Here is an 18,372-nt window from a genome sequence, read left to right on the forward strand (position 1 = left end):
GCCGCCCTCGCTCCCTCCCTCACAGCTCCGGAGCCGCCGCCGTTCAGCAGGTGAGGGCGGGCGGGCCCACTCCTCTCCCGTACGGCGTCTGCCGGGGCGGGTGGGGGAGAGGCGGTGCCAGCCCGGTGCCGGCCCTTCTCCCTCCCTCCTTCCCTCCCTCCTTCCGTCCCTCGGCAGATGTGGCGGCGGGCGGGCGGCGCGGCGCCGGGCTGGGCGCGGAAGACGCGGCGGCGGCTGCAGGTGCTTCCCCCGCGGCCCGGCAGGGGGCATGAGCGCGGCGGCGGCGCCGTTCGGCGGACACCGGCACCCCGTGAGGTGAGGGGCGGGAGAACCCTGCGGTGGCGGCGGCCTGAGGCGCTGCTCGGGCCTGGGACGGGCGGGGAGCGCCGGGGGAGCGGGGAGCTGCTGCCTCAGCACCGGCGGGCTGGCGGCAGGACCTTGGCCTGGGCCGGTCACACCACAGAAAATCAGCTCCTGCTTCTGGAAGGTGTGTCTGGTGAACTCCGTTAGCCTTTAGGCAACTGTGTAGAAGGACCTGGCAAGGCGCTAAGCAACAGTTAATAATTAACTGCATAATTAATATTTAATTTGTTCGACACCTGGCTAATCCAGGCGTCTGCCTCGGTTTCTGAGCTCTCTTGGGACTGTGCTGCCCCATCCGCAAATGGAAAGCTGCTTCAAGCAGATAAAAGGTTGTCTGTGGTGTGAGGTGCTGTGGCAGGCAGTAGCTGTTGGTACAGCCTGAGCAGGCTGTATTCACACTGGGCAGCCTCCAGTAAGGCCTCTCTGATGCCCTGTTCCTACACTGGGGATGAGGCTGCCCCTGGCAGGGTGTCATCGCTCTCTGATGCAACAGTGAAGTTAAGTTTCCCTTCATCGTACTCTACACTGTCCTTTGCTAATTACCAGAGTTGGTCAGTACATTCAGTTTTATGGTCAAATGCATAATACAAATCCTGCAGCTCAGGTATCCCTGCCTTTTTTTCAGGATGTTTCTTTGCTATCTGACATAAATTCATTAGCATTAACTGGATGTCCTCTTTTTCTGCTTTGTTCACACAAACCTTTGATCATCTGAGTCTCTTGAAGGATGCGATGGAGAGACTGCTAAGTCACTGTCTCATGCTGTGCCCTGACAGGGACCCAGTTTCTCTTGAAAAAGGGAGAACTTTCCTGACAAGCTGATCAGTATCACCCCAAAACACTTTCTGATCAGCTGGCTTTGAACAGAAGTTTGTGTAGGTTTCCTTGGACCCTGCAATCGTTATGTCACTTTTTTATAGGTATGTAGCTTTCCTCACACCAGCATAACTTCAGAAGGTATATATGAGAAGTTTAAACTGATAGAGAAAAGTTGATGGAATGACAAAGCCTTGAAAAGCTTTTTTAGAATCTTAGCATCAAATAAAACAATGCAGCACTAGGGTTGCTATCACTTCCTAGGGAATGAAGCAAAACTTGCAGGTCCAGTTCTTAATAAAGCCTTTTTTTGGTGTGTGTGTGTGTCTGAGCTGTCCATAACAAAGCTCCGGGAAGTGATCAATGCCATCTCAATGACAGGTAGCTTGTTAACTGGAAGGAAGCATTCCTGGTAGAGTCAATGGTGCTGACATGTGCTTCAATTAAATATTTGATTTAGAAATCATTTTACTTATTGGTGACTTTTTCTCATTGACTATCTGTTGATCTGGCCTAGACATATTAAAAAACGAGTGCCTTTACTTAGTTAAACAAAACACACCCTGTAACTTTAATTAGAGACTTAACTAAGAAATATTTTTTTGTGCCTAAATTATTGTGCGTGCTTTATGGGTAAAGAAGAGGGTGTTCAGGTGGGCACATATTCCTCAAGAAATGAAAAGAGCTAAAATGCATGGCAGAAAACTGGCCAGTGATTAGCTTATGTTTTTCTTTTAGGAAGACTCTCTGTTCCTACTGCTGTTTCACTACTCTGTGTCCAGGGATGAACAGGAAGTGAAGCAAGCCTAGAGAGGAGCTTCAGTTACTTTTAATGAACATCAAAGAACAGGTTAAACTTGTTAATGGTCAATCTTTTCATTTTACTGCTACTAATCTTATTATTGAAATCCTGGACTAATTACGGGCTGAGATTTTACATTCTGAACCTCACTATTTAGGCAGTTGCTTTGTGTGAACATTCCAATGGGAAAGAAGATTATTATTCAGGTACAAAATTAACCCATGTTCTCTCATGTTTTTTCCTAAACCTTGGTGTCATGTTGAAGGAGGATTATGAAAGAGGAAGCATAATTCCTTTTTCTCAAACCTGTGGTTTTTTAGAGGTCCTTTTTGGTACAGTGCCAAATGGATGAACTTACCCAAAACACATTCTGTGGTCCATGATTCTGATACACTTAATGGAGCTGAATTTTATTTGTTCAGAGTATGCTCCATTTACGTGAAAGCTATGGGACATTCTTGAAAAATGTGGACAGTTTAAGATTTTTGGTCAGTCTTGAGTACTTCTGAAATGTCTTAAGAGAATTGGAAATAGAGCAGTCAAAACACTGCTTTCAGGTAGCACAATTATGAATAATGTATTCACAGTAAACACAGCCTCACACTCAATTTTGACTTTTTATCTTATAAAATAAGCTTCTGCAGGCTGCTTCTTGCAAATACTTTGTTTACCTCCTTGAAGAAGGACCTACCAAAATAACCTTTGATTTATGTTTATCTGTCAGGCATACTTGATTTGTTTTGATAATTGATGATATCAGAACAAATGTTTCAGGACAAATGTTACAATTCTTAGTATGGTGTGGACAGATGAGGAGCCATAACCCTTATTTACTGTCATGGAAAAAATATTGTGAAGTGACAGTCCATGTTTTGACCTGTAAAGAGAAAAAATTCAATACTTAACCTTACCTGAGACAAAGCCTCCTAAGAAGCTGCAGTTTAAAAAGATGGTACCTTCTTAATCTGGTTTTGTTAGGGTGTTAAACAGGATGTGGAATTCCTGTCCAGATTTTGGTGGGCTGTGCTCACTCACACAGAATGGGGAGGTTCTGGTGTGACCAGCTCTCTGAAGAGTATCAGTTCTGATCAGGAGAATCCCAGTTCTCTCTGGGTTCACTTGGAATTTGGAGCTTTTCCTTTAAGAGCTAAGATCTACCAACAGCCTCATGATGGGCATAATGGCTGTATTAGCAGCATTAGGAAGGCAGAATAATTAATCGTGGCTGTTAAAATTTTATGTACTTTCTGCTTGTTGATTTTGAATGGAAACAACCTTTATGAAACATTTATTTAGTTGATAAATAAATGTACCAGGTGTGCTTGTGCGAATATTCCTTCCCTTTTTACATTTTATAGTAATTTGAGAGAAGCAGCTTGCAGGCTCAGAGAGCTGGATAAAACCTCAGCAGTTTAATATCTTTGTGAGGATGTTCTGATGCCACTGGAGACACCACAGCAATCCTGTAAACAGAGGCACTTTTTACGTAAGCCAGGGTAAAGAGAACAGCAGGGCTTCTAGTCTTGCCTGCTCTGTTCTTTCAATTATTATTTTTATAATTCAGCTTGTTCTTAGTCTGCTCCATTCTCTGGTTGACAATGGAGTGGGACAACATCGTAGTGGTTGCTATGCATTTTTTTTTCCGTGCAGAAAAGGAAACGGCTAAGGAGCATAAAATACACGGAGTTAAATCCCCGCGTGTCAGATGCACACGTGTGAGTGCGGTTTTGTTTTCTCTAGTCAGAAAGCTCCATTTCCTCATCCCAGAGGAAACGCTGGAGCTGAGCAGAGCCCATGCAGCGTCAGTCGATCCAGCTGAAGGTGACAGCCTGGGAGGGAGCTGGGCTGGCAGCAGGAGCTCGGGTGTTGCCCGGCGCGCAGGGCCAATGGGAGGCGACAGTCCCCGCCTATCGCGATGGTGGGAGAGGAGCAGCGGCCACCCAAATTCCTCCAGCAAATGACATTTTGCTGCAAAAGCCTGAGGGAACCAATCACACACTGCACCGCGCAGCCAATGGACGCCGGTCTCTTACCCAGGCACCGACTGTAGGACCTTGGTACAGCTCCTCAAACTGCATTCCTGCAGAGCCAGCCCTCTGCCAGGTTGTTTCTCAGGCATCCCGGCTGTGATTCATTTCCCATAATAACAGTGCCATTGTAAATGAGCGGTGTCAGGCCAGGGAGTTACGTGCCTTGCCTGCCCCGGGATCCCCTGGAGCTGGTGGGGAGAGCACCGGGGTCAGTTGGGTCTTGTTTCCCGTTTAGCTCTGCCACGGCCGCCTGCCCAGCAGACCTGCCCAGCAGAGCCAGAGGGATGGTGGTAGTTACGGGGCAGAACAAAGTGAGTGGAGACCCGGATGATGCCATGTCGAGCTCAGATGCAGAGGATGATTTCCAAGAGCCAGCCACTCCGACTGCAACCCAGGCAGGGCAAGCACTACCTCTGCTGCCTCAGCAGGTAAGAGCTCTCTGATGCTATTCATCCGATGAGGTTCAAATATTGCACCACATACTGCTCAGGTGCCAAAGAAATCAGGATTGCTTTGTCGAGGTATTTATGGATATCCAGCTCAGTTGCCCTCAGGAGCTAAATTGATGAATTAAACTAAGTCACTTGAATTTTACTTCAATAGCTTGGCTGAATTACTCAGGATTTCCATCCATGTTTGGACTGGACAAATACAAATAAATGTTTGTCCTGGTACTGAAGCATCTTAAGGTGTGGTATTAAGATTTTAGATGCTGTAAAGCACTGCTTTTTTCCCCAGTGTATAGTAGTGTAGTGTAAAGGAACTGGTAGCATAGCAACTGAGTGCAAGTCCCAAGGCTGGCCTGAGATTTCCTTCTGTGTGGGTGTGTGTGGGTGTGTAAAGGTGGGAAGGGTTTTTTTGTTTTTTCTCTTTCGCCAGAAGAGTCAAGAGGAGTCATTCATGCTTATAATAAATATCTGGTATTAAAGTCCAGTGATTACTGCTGTTTTTTATTTCCAACTAAAATTTAAAACATTTACTGATTACACCCAGAAGCCAGCCCAAATATTCCAGTTGTTAACCCTTGAATTTCACTGCTTTGTGGCAACAGTCCAGGGAAGAAGCATTTGTCAGACCGAATCCTGTCATGGTGGCAAAGACTGTGTTGTCTCTTCTAGAAGCTGTAACCTTTTTGGCCTGAACGTGTCTGCAGAGGGCTAAAGGCTCATTTCTGAGGATGTGATTGCTTTTGCAGTTTCCAGAAGTTGTTCCACTAAACGTAGGAGGCATGTATTTTACCACAAGACTGTCAACACTCAGACGTTATGAGGACACAATGTTGGCTGCTATGTTCAGTGGAAGGCACTATATTCCAACAGATGCTGAAGGGAGATACTTTATTGACAGAGATGGAACCTACTTTGGGTAAGTACAATGTCCTCAGTAGTAAAATTTAAGAAGTTACTACTGAAGAAAATTATTTTAAAATAAAAATAAGTTTGGGCACATTTCTTTTTTATGGTAGGTAAATGTGACTTGCATCTGTGCCTTCAAAACATCTCAAGAGGAGAATATATCACAATTTAAAAACTACTTGTTTTATTCTTAAGCCCTTAAGTTTCAAATTGGGCAAAGAAAAACAAGTGATGTTTTGAGTTTGTGCATTCATTTGTCTAGAGTATTTCCTTTCAAGGTATCACGTTTGGATTTTTTAAAGAAGTCTGTATTTGGTATTGCTTTTCATAGGAAGCTTTTTTTGTACAACACTGTTTTTTTATTGATAATACAGTATTATGATAAAGAAGGAATGGAGAAATATACCTAGGTTTCTTAAACAATTGGAAACATTGTTTTCAGTGTTGAACAGGATGTAACTTAATAGGTAAATAAGCATAAGCCTCAGATTTTTTATTTTAAATTATTTTTCCTGGTAGTGCTATATTCCTTCACCTTGATGATCCCTTCTTATGTGTTTAGCCTTGTTTTATTTTTAATTAAACTAACCTTCCTAGTGTTCTGTTTGAACTGGTGTGATATTGCTAGAAAAGGCAAGCAGTGTTGATAGGTTAATATTCATGGGTCTTTGCCCAGAGCAGTCTTTGCAGTTTCTTCTTTCTCCTTTGTAGACAATTTCTTAGTCTCCTCATCTTGAATTATTTTCAGAACACATTTGGATTGTACCATAATCTGGGGCAGGACACTGTCTCAATAGTATAAACAATTAGTATCTTGTGTTTCCTCTCATTTCCCACCTGCAACAGTTTTGGCAGGACCTTGTTACTTAATATTTTTTCCCTTTTTGCAGAGACATACTTAATTTTCTCCGATCTGGTGACCTCCCACCAAGAGAACGAGTGAGGTCAGTTTACAAGGAAGCTCAGTATTATTCCATAGGACCATTGCTAGACAATCTAGAGGATATCCAGCCTCTTAAAGGAGAGAAAGTCAGACAAGCTTTCCTGGGCCTAATGCCATATTACAAAGGTAAATAAACAAAGTTGTATTGACTGTTTCTTCTAGCATGAGTCAAATGGTATACATGGTATTTTCAGATTTGCTTTCAGCATCCAAACTAATTGCATTGTATTGGAGAAGTTTATTATGTGCTTTTCTGTGTCTGATTTGTTCCTGCTGCATCCAAGGATGTGGATTTTTATGCTGTCTTAAAAGGGAGCAAGATCTAGGCCATAACATGCAAGGCTTATTATTAAATGAGAAGGTTTCTCTGCCTCTGCCTTTCTTCCATTAGGACCTGCAATTGAGTAAATTTGGGCATATAGTAAGGACACCAAGTTCACAAGATAACTGAGCTTGGTTTAATTACTGTATATCTAGCTTCATGCAGATTTTCCTTGCTGCTAATATTAGGTTAAGAATAACTTATTACCACTGCAGGAATTAAATCTCATGTGAAAGAACTGCATCTGTTTTGAGTAGGTGCTTCGTTGTTATCTTTGGCTTTTTTTTTTTTTTTTTTTAGATCACTTGGAACGGATAATTGAAATAGCAAAGCTTAGAGCCATGCAAAGAAAAGCAAGATTTGCAAAATTGAAGGTCTGTGTCTTCAAAGAGGAGATGCCCATCACTCCCTATGAGTGCCCACACTTCAATTCTTTACGTTTTGAAAGGAGTGAAAGTGAGACAAAGCTGTTTGAACATCACTGTGAAGTAGATGTATCTTTTGGCCCCTGGGAGGCTGTGGCTGATGTGTATGATCTTCTGCACTGTATTGTGACAGACCTGTCTGACAGAGGGATAACAGTGGATCATCAGTGTATTGGTGTGTGTGATAAACACCTGATAAATCACTATTACTGCAAACGTCCTATCTATGAATTCAAGATTACTTGGTGGTGAGTTATTTTGTCCAGAACAGTGCAGGGCATAAAAGGACTTCTAGATGACAATTGCTTGTAATATTTTTTGCAACGTGTCTCTGGAAATGCATTGCTGCTAACATATATTGGAATCAGTCTGCTGAATTGTTGGCTAATGCTTAGCTGCTCAGCTAAAGGGAACCTGTTACAGAGGTTGAAAAACCTCTGAAACCTTGAAAAACCAGCCTGAAACAAGACTGTTGGCTCAGGTACCTTAACGAGGCACAAAACAAAATCACCTCATGGAAATGATGGGAGAGGAACGTCTTAACAGCTTTTAAAAGGTGCCACATACCCTGTGGCTTTAGTATCATAGTCTGCAAAGTGGATATTGCAGATCTCACCTGCATTATTACAGTGCCAGGGTGCTAATAATGCTGATAAAATGTGGTTGAATTTTACCCACTTAGAAATGTTTTAGTGACTACTTCAACTTAACCCGTTTTACAAAATTGAGTAACACCCAGCACAGAGATTCTGGAAATGTAATTTTGATGTAACAGATAATTTAAAAGAAAAAAGCATATTCCCTATATATTATTAATTGTCACAATTAAGCTATATTTCTTTTTTTAATTAAGAATCTGCATTGTTGAAGTTATATTTCAATTTTTTTCATTGTTATAAAAAGGAATAGCAGATTTGGAGTATATTCCTTAATGCTTTTAGGAATAATAACTTGTTCATGGAAGACTTGTGCCTGTTTTTAGCCTTAGAAATCCTAAATGTTTACAGTATCTGCAAAACAAAAAGAAGCTCTATAGAATCAGGTCATTTACAAAGGTTTTGGTAAATGAGAAAACCCTATATGTATGTTCCTATTAGCAGAAGTAAGAGGAATATTTAATGTATATGGTTTTATTACTGACTTTTTACATTCTGTGATACTTAACTTTGCTCTCTAGTGTTAGAGTTAGACAAGTGCTTCCTTCACCTCATCTTCTTCAGACGAGTCTCAGTTTTAACATTCTTCTTGACCCTTCCTGGTGTAATATCAGGAAAAAAAAATTAATTCAAACTTCATATTCAAATATTTCTCCAATTAGATATGTGAGTAGTAAATTCTTTCCACACTGAGACACCCATTGCAGAATCAATCTTTTCAGAAGGTAATTGTTGTGCTTCTGATTCCCAAAATTGAATTACTTTATGTCCAAAACTGAAAGGTAGATCTAAACATCTGAAGATATTAATGTTTTGTGAGGCACAGAATACTCAGTATTTTTCTAAAGGATTGCACTTGAAGAGCCCTCAAAATGAGTAGAGAGGGAAAATAATATTTGCATATTGCATTCCATTGGATTACCTAATCCAAGAATATTGCTTAATTAAACTTTTGACCAATAAACTTAAGAAATTTCTTAATTACACGGATAAAATTCTCAGTTACCTGAAGCAATTTTTAGTATAACTTAATGATCAAATTGTCTTGCAAAAAAAGATGTGGATTCTTTGAATTGTCCCATTTTCTTTACTTATATTTAATTTAGGAATTTTTAGTATATTGTCTCTCTGAATTGAGCATATAGCTCAAATGATCCCTTTTCAGATGTTTACTTACAGGGGGTCGTTGTCAAGTGCTGAGTTTCAAGTCCAGAGCTTAAATTTTGAAATGGAGGAGGGAAGGAAGAAATTATGTGCTTTTGGATCTAATTTTGTTTAAATTATTTTCTTACATATTGGCCTTTGAGTTACAAGTTGTACTTGTGTTTGAAAACTCAAAATTAAGTCAAGCTGAGACTAGTAAAGTTTCCCTAAACTGAGAGGAAGCTTGTGTGGTTTCTTTGCTGCTCTGTTGCCTCGTTTTGTTTTGTTTTGTTTTTTACTAGGGAATCTTAAACTGGAAACCACAATTTCTAATAAAATAATTTAAGATCTGAGGATAATTTAAAGCTGAGGCTCATAAGGTTTTGGCTGCTTGTACACTCTGACATAAAAGTTCAGAATTTTCAGCATTAATTTATTTAGAGATTGCTCTGTGAGAATTACTGATTTACTGAGTTGTTTGCTGTTTTTTGCCACTTCCCATCTATGTATTTACATGGGACATAACTCTGGATTGAATTTCAGCACTATTTGCAGAAATGGAACAGTCTGATTTAACAGTTTGGGGTTTTTTTGTTTGGCTGTAAGAATTTTCTGCTATTCTAGAGAAGCTACGATGGCAAAATTCCTGTTTCAGTCATGTTTGCTGTTTCTTAGTTACAAAATATCAGTGTTCATTATGTTTTCCTGTTTATTGCTTAAATAAGGAAGACTACCTAACCAAAAGGTAAAAATTGGTAAGAATCAGTTGCAACTTAACTGAAATTTTCATCCTTCAGATCCTCCAGAAGACAGTGAACATGAAGTGCAATAATGAACAAGAAACCATGGAGCTGAGCCAACATGTTCTCATTAAACACACACATTCTGTGCTGTGATTTGTGCAAATTAACAATATTGTTATTGACCATACTTGTTCTAAACAGTCTTTGTTTACAGTTATTTAGATGATATTGCCTAATATGTGTTCATTTTTTGGCAGAAGCAGAAGAGTTGTGCAGGTAGATGTCAGGGGACTATAATGTAATAACTGGTTTATATAACATTATTGACTTACCTTTTCTTGGCCTATAGGGTAATTTTTGAAATTCTGCATTTGCAAGAAAAATGTGAGTAGCTGATCTACTAAATCCATGTTTAAGATGATTGATGTTTTTGTATATCATCAACACTTTATAACAGTCTGATTAAACTAAATGCCTAAATACTGCTGCTTTTTAATTACTTTTCATTAAATGTCATTTTTGGTTCCAAAGTGATATACATGGACACATAAGTTAGTACCAACTTTTTTTTTCCTTAAATAAGTCTCAGATATTTTCAAAGCACAGATTGCCTATCTGGATTGCAGTGATTAGTGTGTTTTTTATGAATACTGGGGGTAATAGTGGGATAGTTATTTAAAAAGAAGAATTGTTAGGTTTTTTTTTTTTAAGGTTGCTTTGTGTCTGAAAAAAACCATAATAAGACTGATCTTTTTAATATCTCCTCTATATATGCATAGCTTAGTAGTATTAAACAGGGACCAAAGGGAGGTCTTTCTATCAGGTCTTACATTCAGTGATGGCCAATTTCACAACATTTTAAATGTTTCTGCAAGTTTTCTACACTGGTAAAGTAGGAAGGATACCTACTCCTCTTCATAAAGCACTCAAAAATTACATCAAAATATGTTTATGTGCAGCATCTGTCGATTCCAAGAGTTAAAAAAAGAATAAATTAAGAATAACTTTTCACCTTGATGCAGAATTTGTAACTTGAATACCACAATACACAGCATTTTAATCTGAAATACTCATTGTTGAACCTCCATCCTCCTTGGAGGAAAGTGCAGGTGCTAACATCTTTGATCTGGAAAATCCTTGAACCATTAGGAAATTCTCTCTTGTCCTGGTGCTGCATGTTTTCTTCTGAGACTGCTCAATGCATTTTTTTTAAAAAAAGCTGATTTTAACCCAAACCTATAGAGAGGGATTCCTTTCTGCATTAGTGAGCATGTGGATTCTTTGGTTTGTTCTGGATATTTTCAGGTCTTGATTGTTTGAATAGCAAAAGCAGTACAAGTAAGTAAGTGCAGCAGAAAGTTCTGCCTACCCCTTTTTGATGGATTTTTTTTTTTTTAAGTTTTATGCAGTCTACTTGGGTGACACCTCATGATGTAATATATGCAAATACCTGAGTTTGTTAATGTGAATATTTTTGAGGTTTTGTTGTTGTTCAGTAGTGTGATGCTCTTTCCTGAAACTTCCTATGAGTGTTAGGGTTGAGTTACTGGTTTTCTGAGAAGCCTGCTTATGCCTTAGATATCCCCTGCCCTTATTTTGTAAAATTACTGATCCCAGAGGTGTTCAATTTATGAAAAAGTAATGGCTTTTATGGTTACAGGAAAATCAACTGTTGATTCTCAACCATGAGTCCATGAAGAGAATTTTTACTTGTTAATCCCATTTCAGTCTCCATTCTTCTGCTTGGCTTGGATGTCTATCACTTCAGCAGTGAAACAGAGTAGTCACAGGGTTGGGTCAGGCTCACACAAGTCCTTGAAGGCTCAAGTCAAAAGACTTCTGTCATGTGAGAAATGTCCTGGTTTGCAGAAGCACATAATCTGGCCTTTACTGAAGTGATTGCTCAAATTCCACCAAACTTGGAAGGATCTTGATACTTTCAACTGTTCTAAACAATGGCTTTGTTAAACCCTACTCTGCTTTGAGCTGGCTTGTGCCAGTGTATGGATTGTGAAGGACAGGGAGCTTGGCCAATCCTTCTGTTTATGGTCCTTGGTGTATCTGTGTTTTCCTAGTGAAATCTGAAGCTGAGTGAGGTTGCTGATCCCTGCCACTCAGACCTGAGTATAGCCTGTTTCAAGTGTATCCTGGTGCACTGAGCCACGTGCTGGTTTTTTTCCAAAATAAAAGCAGAAGGGAATTAGTTCTGCAGTTTATCTCCCCAGAGACTCTTCCACATCTCCATTTGTTCCATGAAGTGTAGAGGAATAAGGAGATGAGGTGTCAAGCCTGAAAATTCCCAGTGAGGTAATGACTGACTGGATTCTCCCTTCATCCTCACCCCTTTACCTTTAAGATGCACAATTCTGTGTGCAGGAAATTTAGTACTTCTTTCTGCTGCACCCTCAAATTTGTTTGCAAGGTGAATGCTCAGTCTGTTTTAAACTGAAGGGATTTTCAAAATGTTACAGTATGGTAGCTGATAGTTCCTGTGGGATCAGTAGAAATCTTACTACTGACAAAATTATCTGAATAAATTAATTTTTAAAATAATTGCATAATACCTTTAGTTTCACGCTCCTGCTTTATTTTTGTCTGAAGACTGTTAAGAAATGTGAACTCTTCTTTTAAGGGCTTACATCTGTTTTCTAGTAATACGTATTCAGGTTGAATACCTGTGTTTTAGGGATTGAGGGCTTTGTTTATTGCTTGCTATGAGCTGAAGGATAACTGTGTAATCAGTCTTGGGTTTGCTTTTTTCCTTTTGGAAAAATAATTTCCGATGTGATCAAAGATAATGATTTTCTAGCTTTGTTTGGCTTTTGCAGCTCCTGGGAGCCTTCCTGCTCAACTTTATTTTCACTGCTCATTCTTGTTTATAGATGGCCTGGGAGAGGTGACACGATGAGGAAGATGATGGAAGTGCCAACAGGGCAAGTCTCTTGTCAGAGCTGATTGTTTGCATTGCAGAGTGTTCTTCCCATTTTATTTCAACTCTTGTGCTGTGTGAGGCAGAGGAACATCCATCACCATTTATGTGAGGTCAGGCAGAGGATCCGGTCCGAGGGCGCATCCAGCCTTGGCTGTGTTCATCTCTTTTCTGTGTAAGTTCCATTATATTGTGATGGATAGAGTCAAGTGGGTGGGACAATCCAGTGGCTGTGGATTGCACTGGGAAATACAGCAGGAAGAGGGGAGGTGGCTGCTGGGTCACACTACTTGAATTTCAGCATTGTTGTTCAGAGGTCTGAGGCCCGTTATGCCACAGTTTATGCATTGGATCTTTCATTTCTGCATGGCAAAGCAGAGTTAATCAAGTCTGGGATGCAGCAGCCTAGCAGGTAAGAGAAGATTTGAGAGCAAAGGATGTAAAGTAGCTTAACTCATAATAAATCTCTGGGACAGGATATTTATTTCACTGTCTTCATTTAATAATTACTTTACTCAACAATTTATAGACCCCACTGGCTTTAAGTTACTTAACTGAACCTGGAGTTGTATTGATCTCTTTGGTTATTTGTAGGTAAACAGTTGTAAATGTCTTCAGGTTGTTCAGGTACAGCATAGAGAACCCAAGATAATTCTGAGGTTTTGTTGTATGGAAACATAATTTAATTTAACAAACAAATTTTTAAAACTCCAGTCTTTCATTATCTTTCTGCAACTAAGCTGAATTTCAGAGGGCAATTACATTCTATTATCTCATGCATATAGTCCTCTAACTGGAAATTGCTTTCCAGAACAGCAGTTCTTACTCATTTTACTTACACAAGCTTAGTATACGTTTACCTACACTTCCACTGTGACTTTTATAAATGGATTTTGGTTTGCTGAATTATAAATCGTATGTGTCTATGCATTGTAACCCGTAATGCCTTTGAAAATCCAACCTGGATGATAATGATCAGGGTTTGGAATTATCTCCAAATGTGTTGTATTTTTGATGTGTGGTATTTAATACTGTGGGTACTGTAGTGTATTATTTCTTACTATGGTTTTGCTTTTTTCAGTTCAGATAAAATACAGTCTGTGTTTTTAATTTAAAATAGAAGACAAACGTGGATATAAAGTTTGTGTTGTGCAATAAAAGTATGTTACACTGAAAACTGTTGGAAATCTGGCTGATCTGGTCTGCAGCCACTGCAGGCCCCCTCCTCACCTTGCCTGTGATTTTAGTTTTACATGGCTGCTAATGAAAATTAAGACACCAAGACACTGTCCCAGGCTTCATTAAATGGCACCAGCCACTGATTTGTTAATCAGCACTTCCTTAACAGATGACACTTAGGCAGCATTTGCAGTCTCCTGGGGAAGAGCTGCTGGTATCAGATCTTTTCAGTCCTGCTTCCTTCCCTCTGTACCCACCCGTTCATGTGAAGCAGCACAGAGAAGGTCTGATTAGCTGTCCCTGCTTGTGCAGTGCTTGAAAAGAAAGTTAAGTTTGGATTTGCTTAGCAGGCTGTGTTCATAAGTGTTTCTGAAGTAACTAAAATACCATTTCCGTTCCAGTGTATGTGTCTTGCTAAAGCAATCCCTGCTTTCATGGCTGGATTGTCTTCTAGGACAAGAGGCAGTGGCCTCCAGTTACTCCAGGGGAGGTTTAGATGGGGTGTTACGAAAAATTTCTTTACTGAAAGAGGGAAGCATTGGAACAGGCTCCCCAGAGAACTGGTGGCATCGCCATGCCTGGAGACATTTTTTTAAAAAGGCACTTTGGGAGGTGGTTTAGTTGGCATGGTGGTCTTGGGTTGACTGTTGGACTTGATGGTCTTCATGGTGGTCATTTCCAATCTTAACATTTCCATGACTTTATGTGTACACTCTGTGTTGAGCTGTGTAAGGAAGAACAGTGAAATCAGCACATGACAGCACTGTAAATGAGAAGGGAAAGAGGAATGAATGCGTTTTTAAAGCAGTAGTAACTTCTCTTTCTGCTGCAGTCAGCATAACCTGACTGGCCCGGCCAGGGCCTGGGTGTGAGGTGCAAACAAAGCCTGGTGCAGTCTGAAGGGAGAGAGTGCTGCTGGAAGGGGCAGAAAAGGAAAATCTTGAGGTAGAAATCGTGTAAAATCTCCCACAGAGTGGCTCAGTTCCGATATCTCGCGTTTATAACGTGGAACGGCCCTGAGGGTACCGTGGCCTGGCCCTCAGGACACCTCACGGCCTTTGCTCTGCCCCACGGTTCCCCTCACACCACCCCGGATCCGCCGCCCCCCTGCCCCATCTCCTCCCCACCCGCCAGCCCCTCGCTTCCTTCTTTCCGGGCAGTGGCTCCTCCCCGGAACTGCCGGGACGCCCATCCGCCCGGGAGCGGAGGGAGAGCCGGGGCTGCGGGCAGGGAGCGGTGCGGCGGGAGGAACGGAGGCTCGCGGAGCCGAGGATCGCGGAGCGGCGGCCGCCCCCGCCGCCCGGGGCAACCGGTGAGCCGCAGCTCTGAGCCGCCGCGCTCCTCGCCACGGGGCCGCGGGCCGGGCCCTTCTCCGGGCTGCCGGTGCCTGCGGCGCTGGGCCCGGCTGCTGGAAGGGCTTCCCCCGCTGAGGGAGCCTGAGCCGCCACGGGTGACAGTGACAGTTTGGTGGCTCTCGGTGTTGTCCCACCCCGGTCGTTTCTGCCGCCGGTCGCTAAAAATTGGTTCTGAGTCTCGGGGATGCGGCGTCTGACCCCGCTGAGGGAGGTTCCGAGCCCCCTCCTCAGGGCTGCAGCGGGCTCCAGGAGGTGGGCTGGGATCGGGCCTGGGATCCGGAGAGGCTTGGTGAAACCAGGCTCCTCCGTGTGCAGCGGAGTTGGTTGTATAATGTATGTTGTAATTACTCCTTAATTCCGTGGGTGTGTTTCGGTAGTTAGTGCCGGTGAAGGTGTCACTGATGACTTTTGCAAATCTGGCCCCTCGGCCTGTTTCTCTGGCAAGTTCCTGATGGACTGGGGAGTTTGACTCTTGGCAGTATTCCTGCTGTATGGCTTCTCATAAAACTGGGGATCAAAGTCCTTGAAACTCGAGACAGATGAAGTTTGGAGTCTATGTAAAGATGCTGACCGTGCATTTTGGATGCTTTTGTGGGTGTTTTGTGGTGATGTGAGCACCTTGTGTGTAGTGTTGAGGTGGTTCCCATGAAGCAGGGAGTGGCTGTACTCCCGGAGAGGGTGTGAGCTGCTGGGAGGTGGATGACACACTGGAAGCAACAGAAAAAAACTCTCCCAGGGAGTGGTTCAACACTGTCCCAAATCCTGTTGGTCTGGGGTTTGTCAGGGGCACCATTACTTGTGTGACAGGGTGCTGGCTTGACCAGGGAGGTCATTACAGACAAGATTCAGATCAAATTGTTTGAGCTGATGTGCAGAGCTCTGACTGGGCCCAGTGCTAGCAATTAATGGCACTGCAGAGGCTTGGAAAAAGGGTGGTTTTATAGTAGTTTGTGATTTAAATCCATTATTAACTTGATTTGCCGTTCTTTTCTTGTTTGATCTTGTAGTCACAATGCTGTCTTTGAAGCTTTGTGGTGACAGTTCCTCAGGCCAGGACTTGGGAATGTGTGCTGAATGGCTCTTGGTTTTCCAGTTACCTGAGGCTCCTTAGAGACTGGTGACCCATCAGTGCAGAAGGATGTAGTGTTTTTCAGGAACAGTACTTTACCCAGTAAAGGTTGGCCTTTGGATGTGGTGACACAAATGTTTTACAGGGGAGAGGATTAGGAAGAGAACTGCAACTGAATGCAGTGCTTTGCTGATAAAAGAAAAAAAAAAAAAAGCAAATGACAAAGGAACACATGACAGAAAGCAAGAATAGAAATATAAAGCCAGTTGTACCAATTGATAAGATCACCTTACTCAACAAACTATGATTACAAGCTTGAAGTTAGTCCATAGTTTTTTCCAAATTTTCTTTTGCAGTGTTACGTATCTTAGATCCGTCTCTCAGTTCCCTCTTTCTCTTCCTGATGTTTGCTCTATAATCCCCTATAATGTGTTGGTTTTTCCTTATGATGGACTACTTGTGACCTAAAGCTACACCTAAACTTTGTGCTTGTGAAGTCCTTTTAAAGTGCAGTCAGTGACAAGTCAGGTACAAAGTGTATAAAGCATTTTGAAGTTTTTCTCTGAGATTATGGCAAATTCAGTTTTAATCTGTACCCAAGTGAGTGTGGTTGTCACATTAACAAAAAACCCAGAGAATATAGAAGCAGATCACTGCTGTTTCTGAGGAGATTTTAGAAGTTTTAGGTAATTCTCTTAATATTCTTACTTGAATTCCCAGACAGACAGTACAAAGCAGTTTTTAGATGTTTCTTGTGATTTCATCTAAAAGTGCAGTCATGAGTCACATGTAGATGACAAGATAACATGCTCTGTTAATTCATGAATAAGTGCTAGTCCTAGCTGAGTGCTCGTTGCTATGGGCAAAATCCAAGAATTTCATATGGACAAAGAAAACTGTAGCTTGAGGTCTGAACTCGCGTTGGAGGGGGAAAATACATCTTAAAGTTGAAGTAAATTGTGAGCTCTGCAGGTAGAGTTTTGAAGCCTCATGGCCATGAGGTTTCAGAGGTTTTTAGAAGTGGCTACAATTTCCCCAGCCCAATTACAGTGCAGATCAGTGCATTTGCTTTCAGGTGGCTGATCAGAATGTGTCTGTCATCTCAGCTCATGGCTGTTTCTTTTTTCAGAAACAACTGCTCTAGTTGAAATTTCTTGAATGCAAGAAAGATGCACATTAACACAGTGAAGACTCCCATGATCTGTTTTGCAAAGATAACTATATTTCCATCCTATTTTGGAAACTCTAAAGGCTTTTGTAGTTTCTTTTAATGAGTTTCTTAGACCATATAGCCCCACCCTTTCCTTTAGAGGAAATTAACTCATGGTTAATTATGTTTCTGCTAATTACATGCCTGACTGTTTAGGTTACATATGAATCATGGCTATTTCAACACTTACATGGCTCTTCAGGATTTTGTGGCATTTGGTGGGTCAGTGGTTGCTCTTTGGAATACATACATGTTATTTCAAGGATGGTTTTCCATAGGCAAAGTTGATAGTTGGAGATCTTAACCCACCCCTCTCAATTTGATGTGGTTTTTTGTCTACTTTATAAATTTATTTTCAGGAACTGAAGCTACACTCAGTTGAAGCTGCATTCAGTTTCACTACTCCCTTTACCTAATCTAAAGTATAATGTACTACTCAGGGTTCTGTGAAACATAAACCAGCAACCATTACTGCAAGAATCGTGTGTTTCAAGATTTTCATAGGTTTTCATCTTTTCCTGCTCTAAAATCCCTTGCCTGGGGATAGCCATTAATGACCAGTTTCTTGTGATCCTACATCAGACAGTGCAAGAGCTCTTTGTAGCTCTTTGATAGTTTTTAATGAGAAGAATTAATGCAAGTTGTTCATTAAGTGCTATGAAGGCTTGAATTTGAAGACCCAAATCATGTGCACTTCAATCCCTTGAAAAGACTGGTGCAGGTTGTTGCTAAGATTTGTGCCAGTGTTTTTTGGAAAAGACTGTTGGTTTCAGGAAGTAAAGTGAGATAAAAGATGAAAGGGAAAAAATCCCCAAAAATCCAAAACCAGCCACAATAAAAAGGAGGGATTCAGACATCAGGAAACAGTTCTGGGTTTTTTTTTTTGTCCACAGTTAAAAATGTGGAAGGCTGAAGTAAGCTTCCCAGAAGTCAAAGGCAGTTTCATGTCTTTGTGTGTTTCAAGTCTATTATGTGAAATCTTCAACTGGTTTAAGATTTGTTTAATAAGCTTTAGTACCAATATTGAAGCTT

General features: G+C 41.3%; 2 protein-coding genes across 10 annotated transcripts in view; both read left to right on the forward strand.

Annotated features, from left to right (window-relative positions):
- KCTD7 (potassium channel tetramerization domain containing 7) lies at positions 1 to 12,940 on the forward strand. 3 transcript variants are annotated; one of them, XM_071765382.1, is made up of 7 exons: positions 1 to 315; positions 1,918 to 2,029; positions 4,247 to 4,439; positions 5,207 to 5,376; positions 6,257 to 6,435; positions 6,932 to 7,304; positions 9,948 to 12,940. In XM_071765382.1, exons 3-7 carry the CDS (start codon positions 4,296 to 4,298, stop codon positions 9,988 to 9,990), a joined length of 909 nt encoding a protein of 302 aa, XP_071621483.1. In that variant the 5' UTR covers positions 1 to 315; positions 1,918 to 2,029; positions 4,247 to 4,295; the 3' UTR covers positions 9,991 to 12,940. The 3 variants fall into 3 exon arrangements, with proteins under 3 accessions (XP_071621483.1, XP_071621481.1, XP_071621482.1); XM_071765380.1 differs by having other exon boundaries at positions 1,922 to 2,029; positions 3,726 to 4,439; XM_071765381.1 differs by having other exon boundaries at positions 3 to 315; positions 3,726 to 4,439; positions 12,481 to 12,940.
- RABGEF1 (RAB guanine nucleotide exchange factor 1) overlaps positions 12,857 to 18,372 on the forward strand; it is a 24,486-nt gene continuing 18,970 nt past the window's right edge. For 2 of the 7 annotated variants that reach the window (XM_071765376.1, XM_071765379.1), the window contains exon 1: positions 14,865 to 15,018. Coding sequence is in view for 5 of the 7 variants with exons in the window: in XM_071765373.1 (XP_071621474.1) it covers positions 15,246 to 15,313 (68 nt within the window). In the remaining 2 variants the exon portion in view is untranslated. Of the gene's footprint in view, positions 12,940 to 14,864; positions 15,019 to 15,086; positions 15,314 to 18,372 lie in introns of those variants that run through there. The other 5 variants (XM_071765375.1, XM_071765373.1, XM_071765374.1 and 2 more) reach the window with 5 other exon arrangements.

Source organism: Heliangelus exortis, chromosome 21, assembly GCF_036169615.1.
Source record: "Heliangelus exortis chromosome 21, bHelExo1.hap1, whole genome shotgun sequence".
NCBI lineage: Eukaryota > Metazoa > Chordata > Aves > Apodiformes > Trochilidae > Heliangelus > Heliangelus exortis.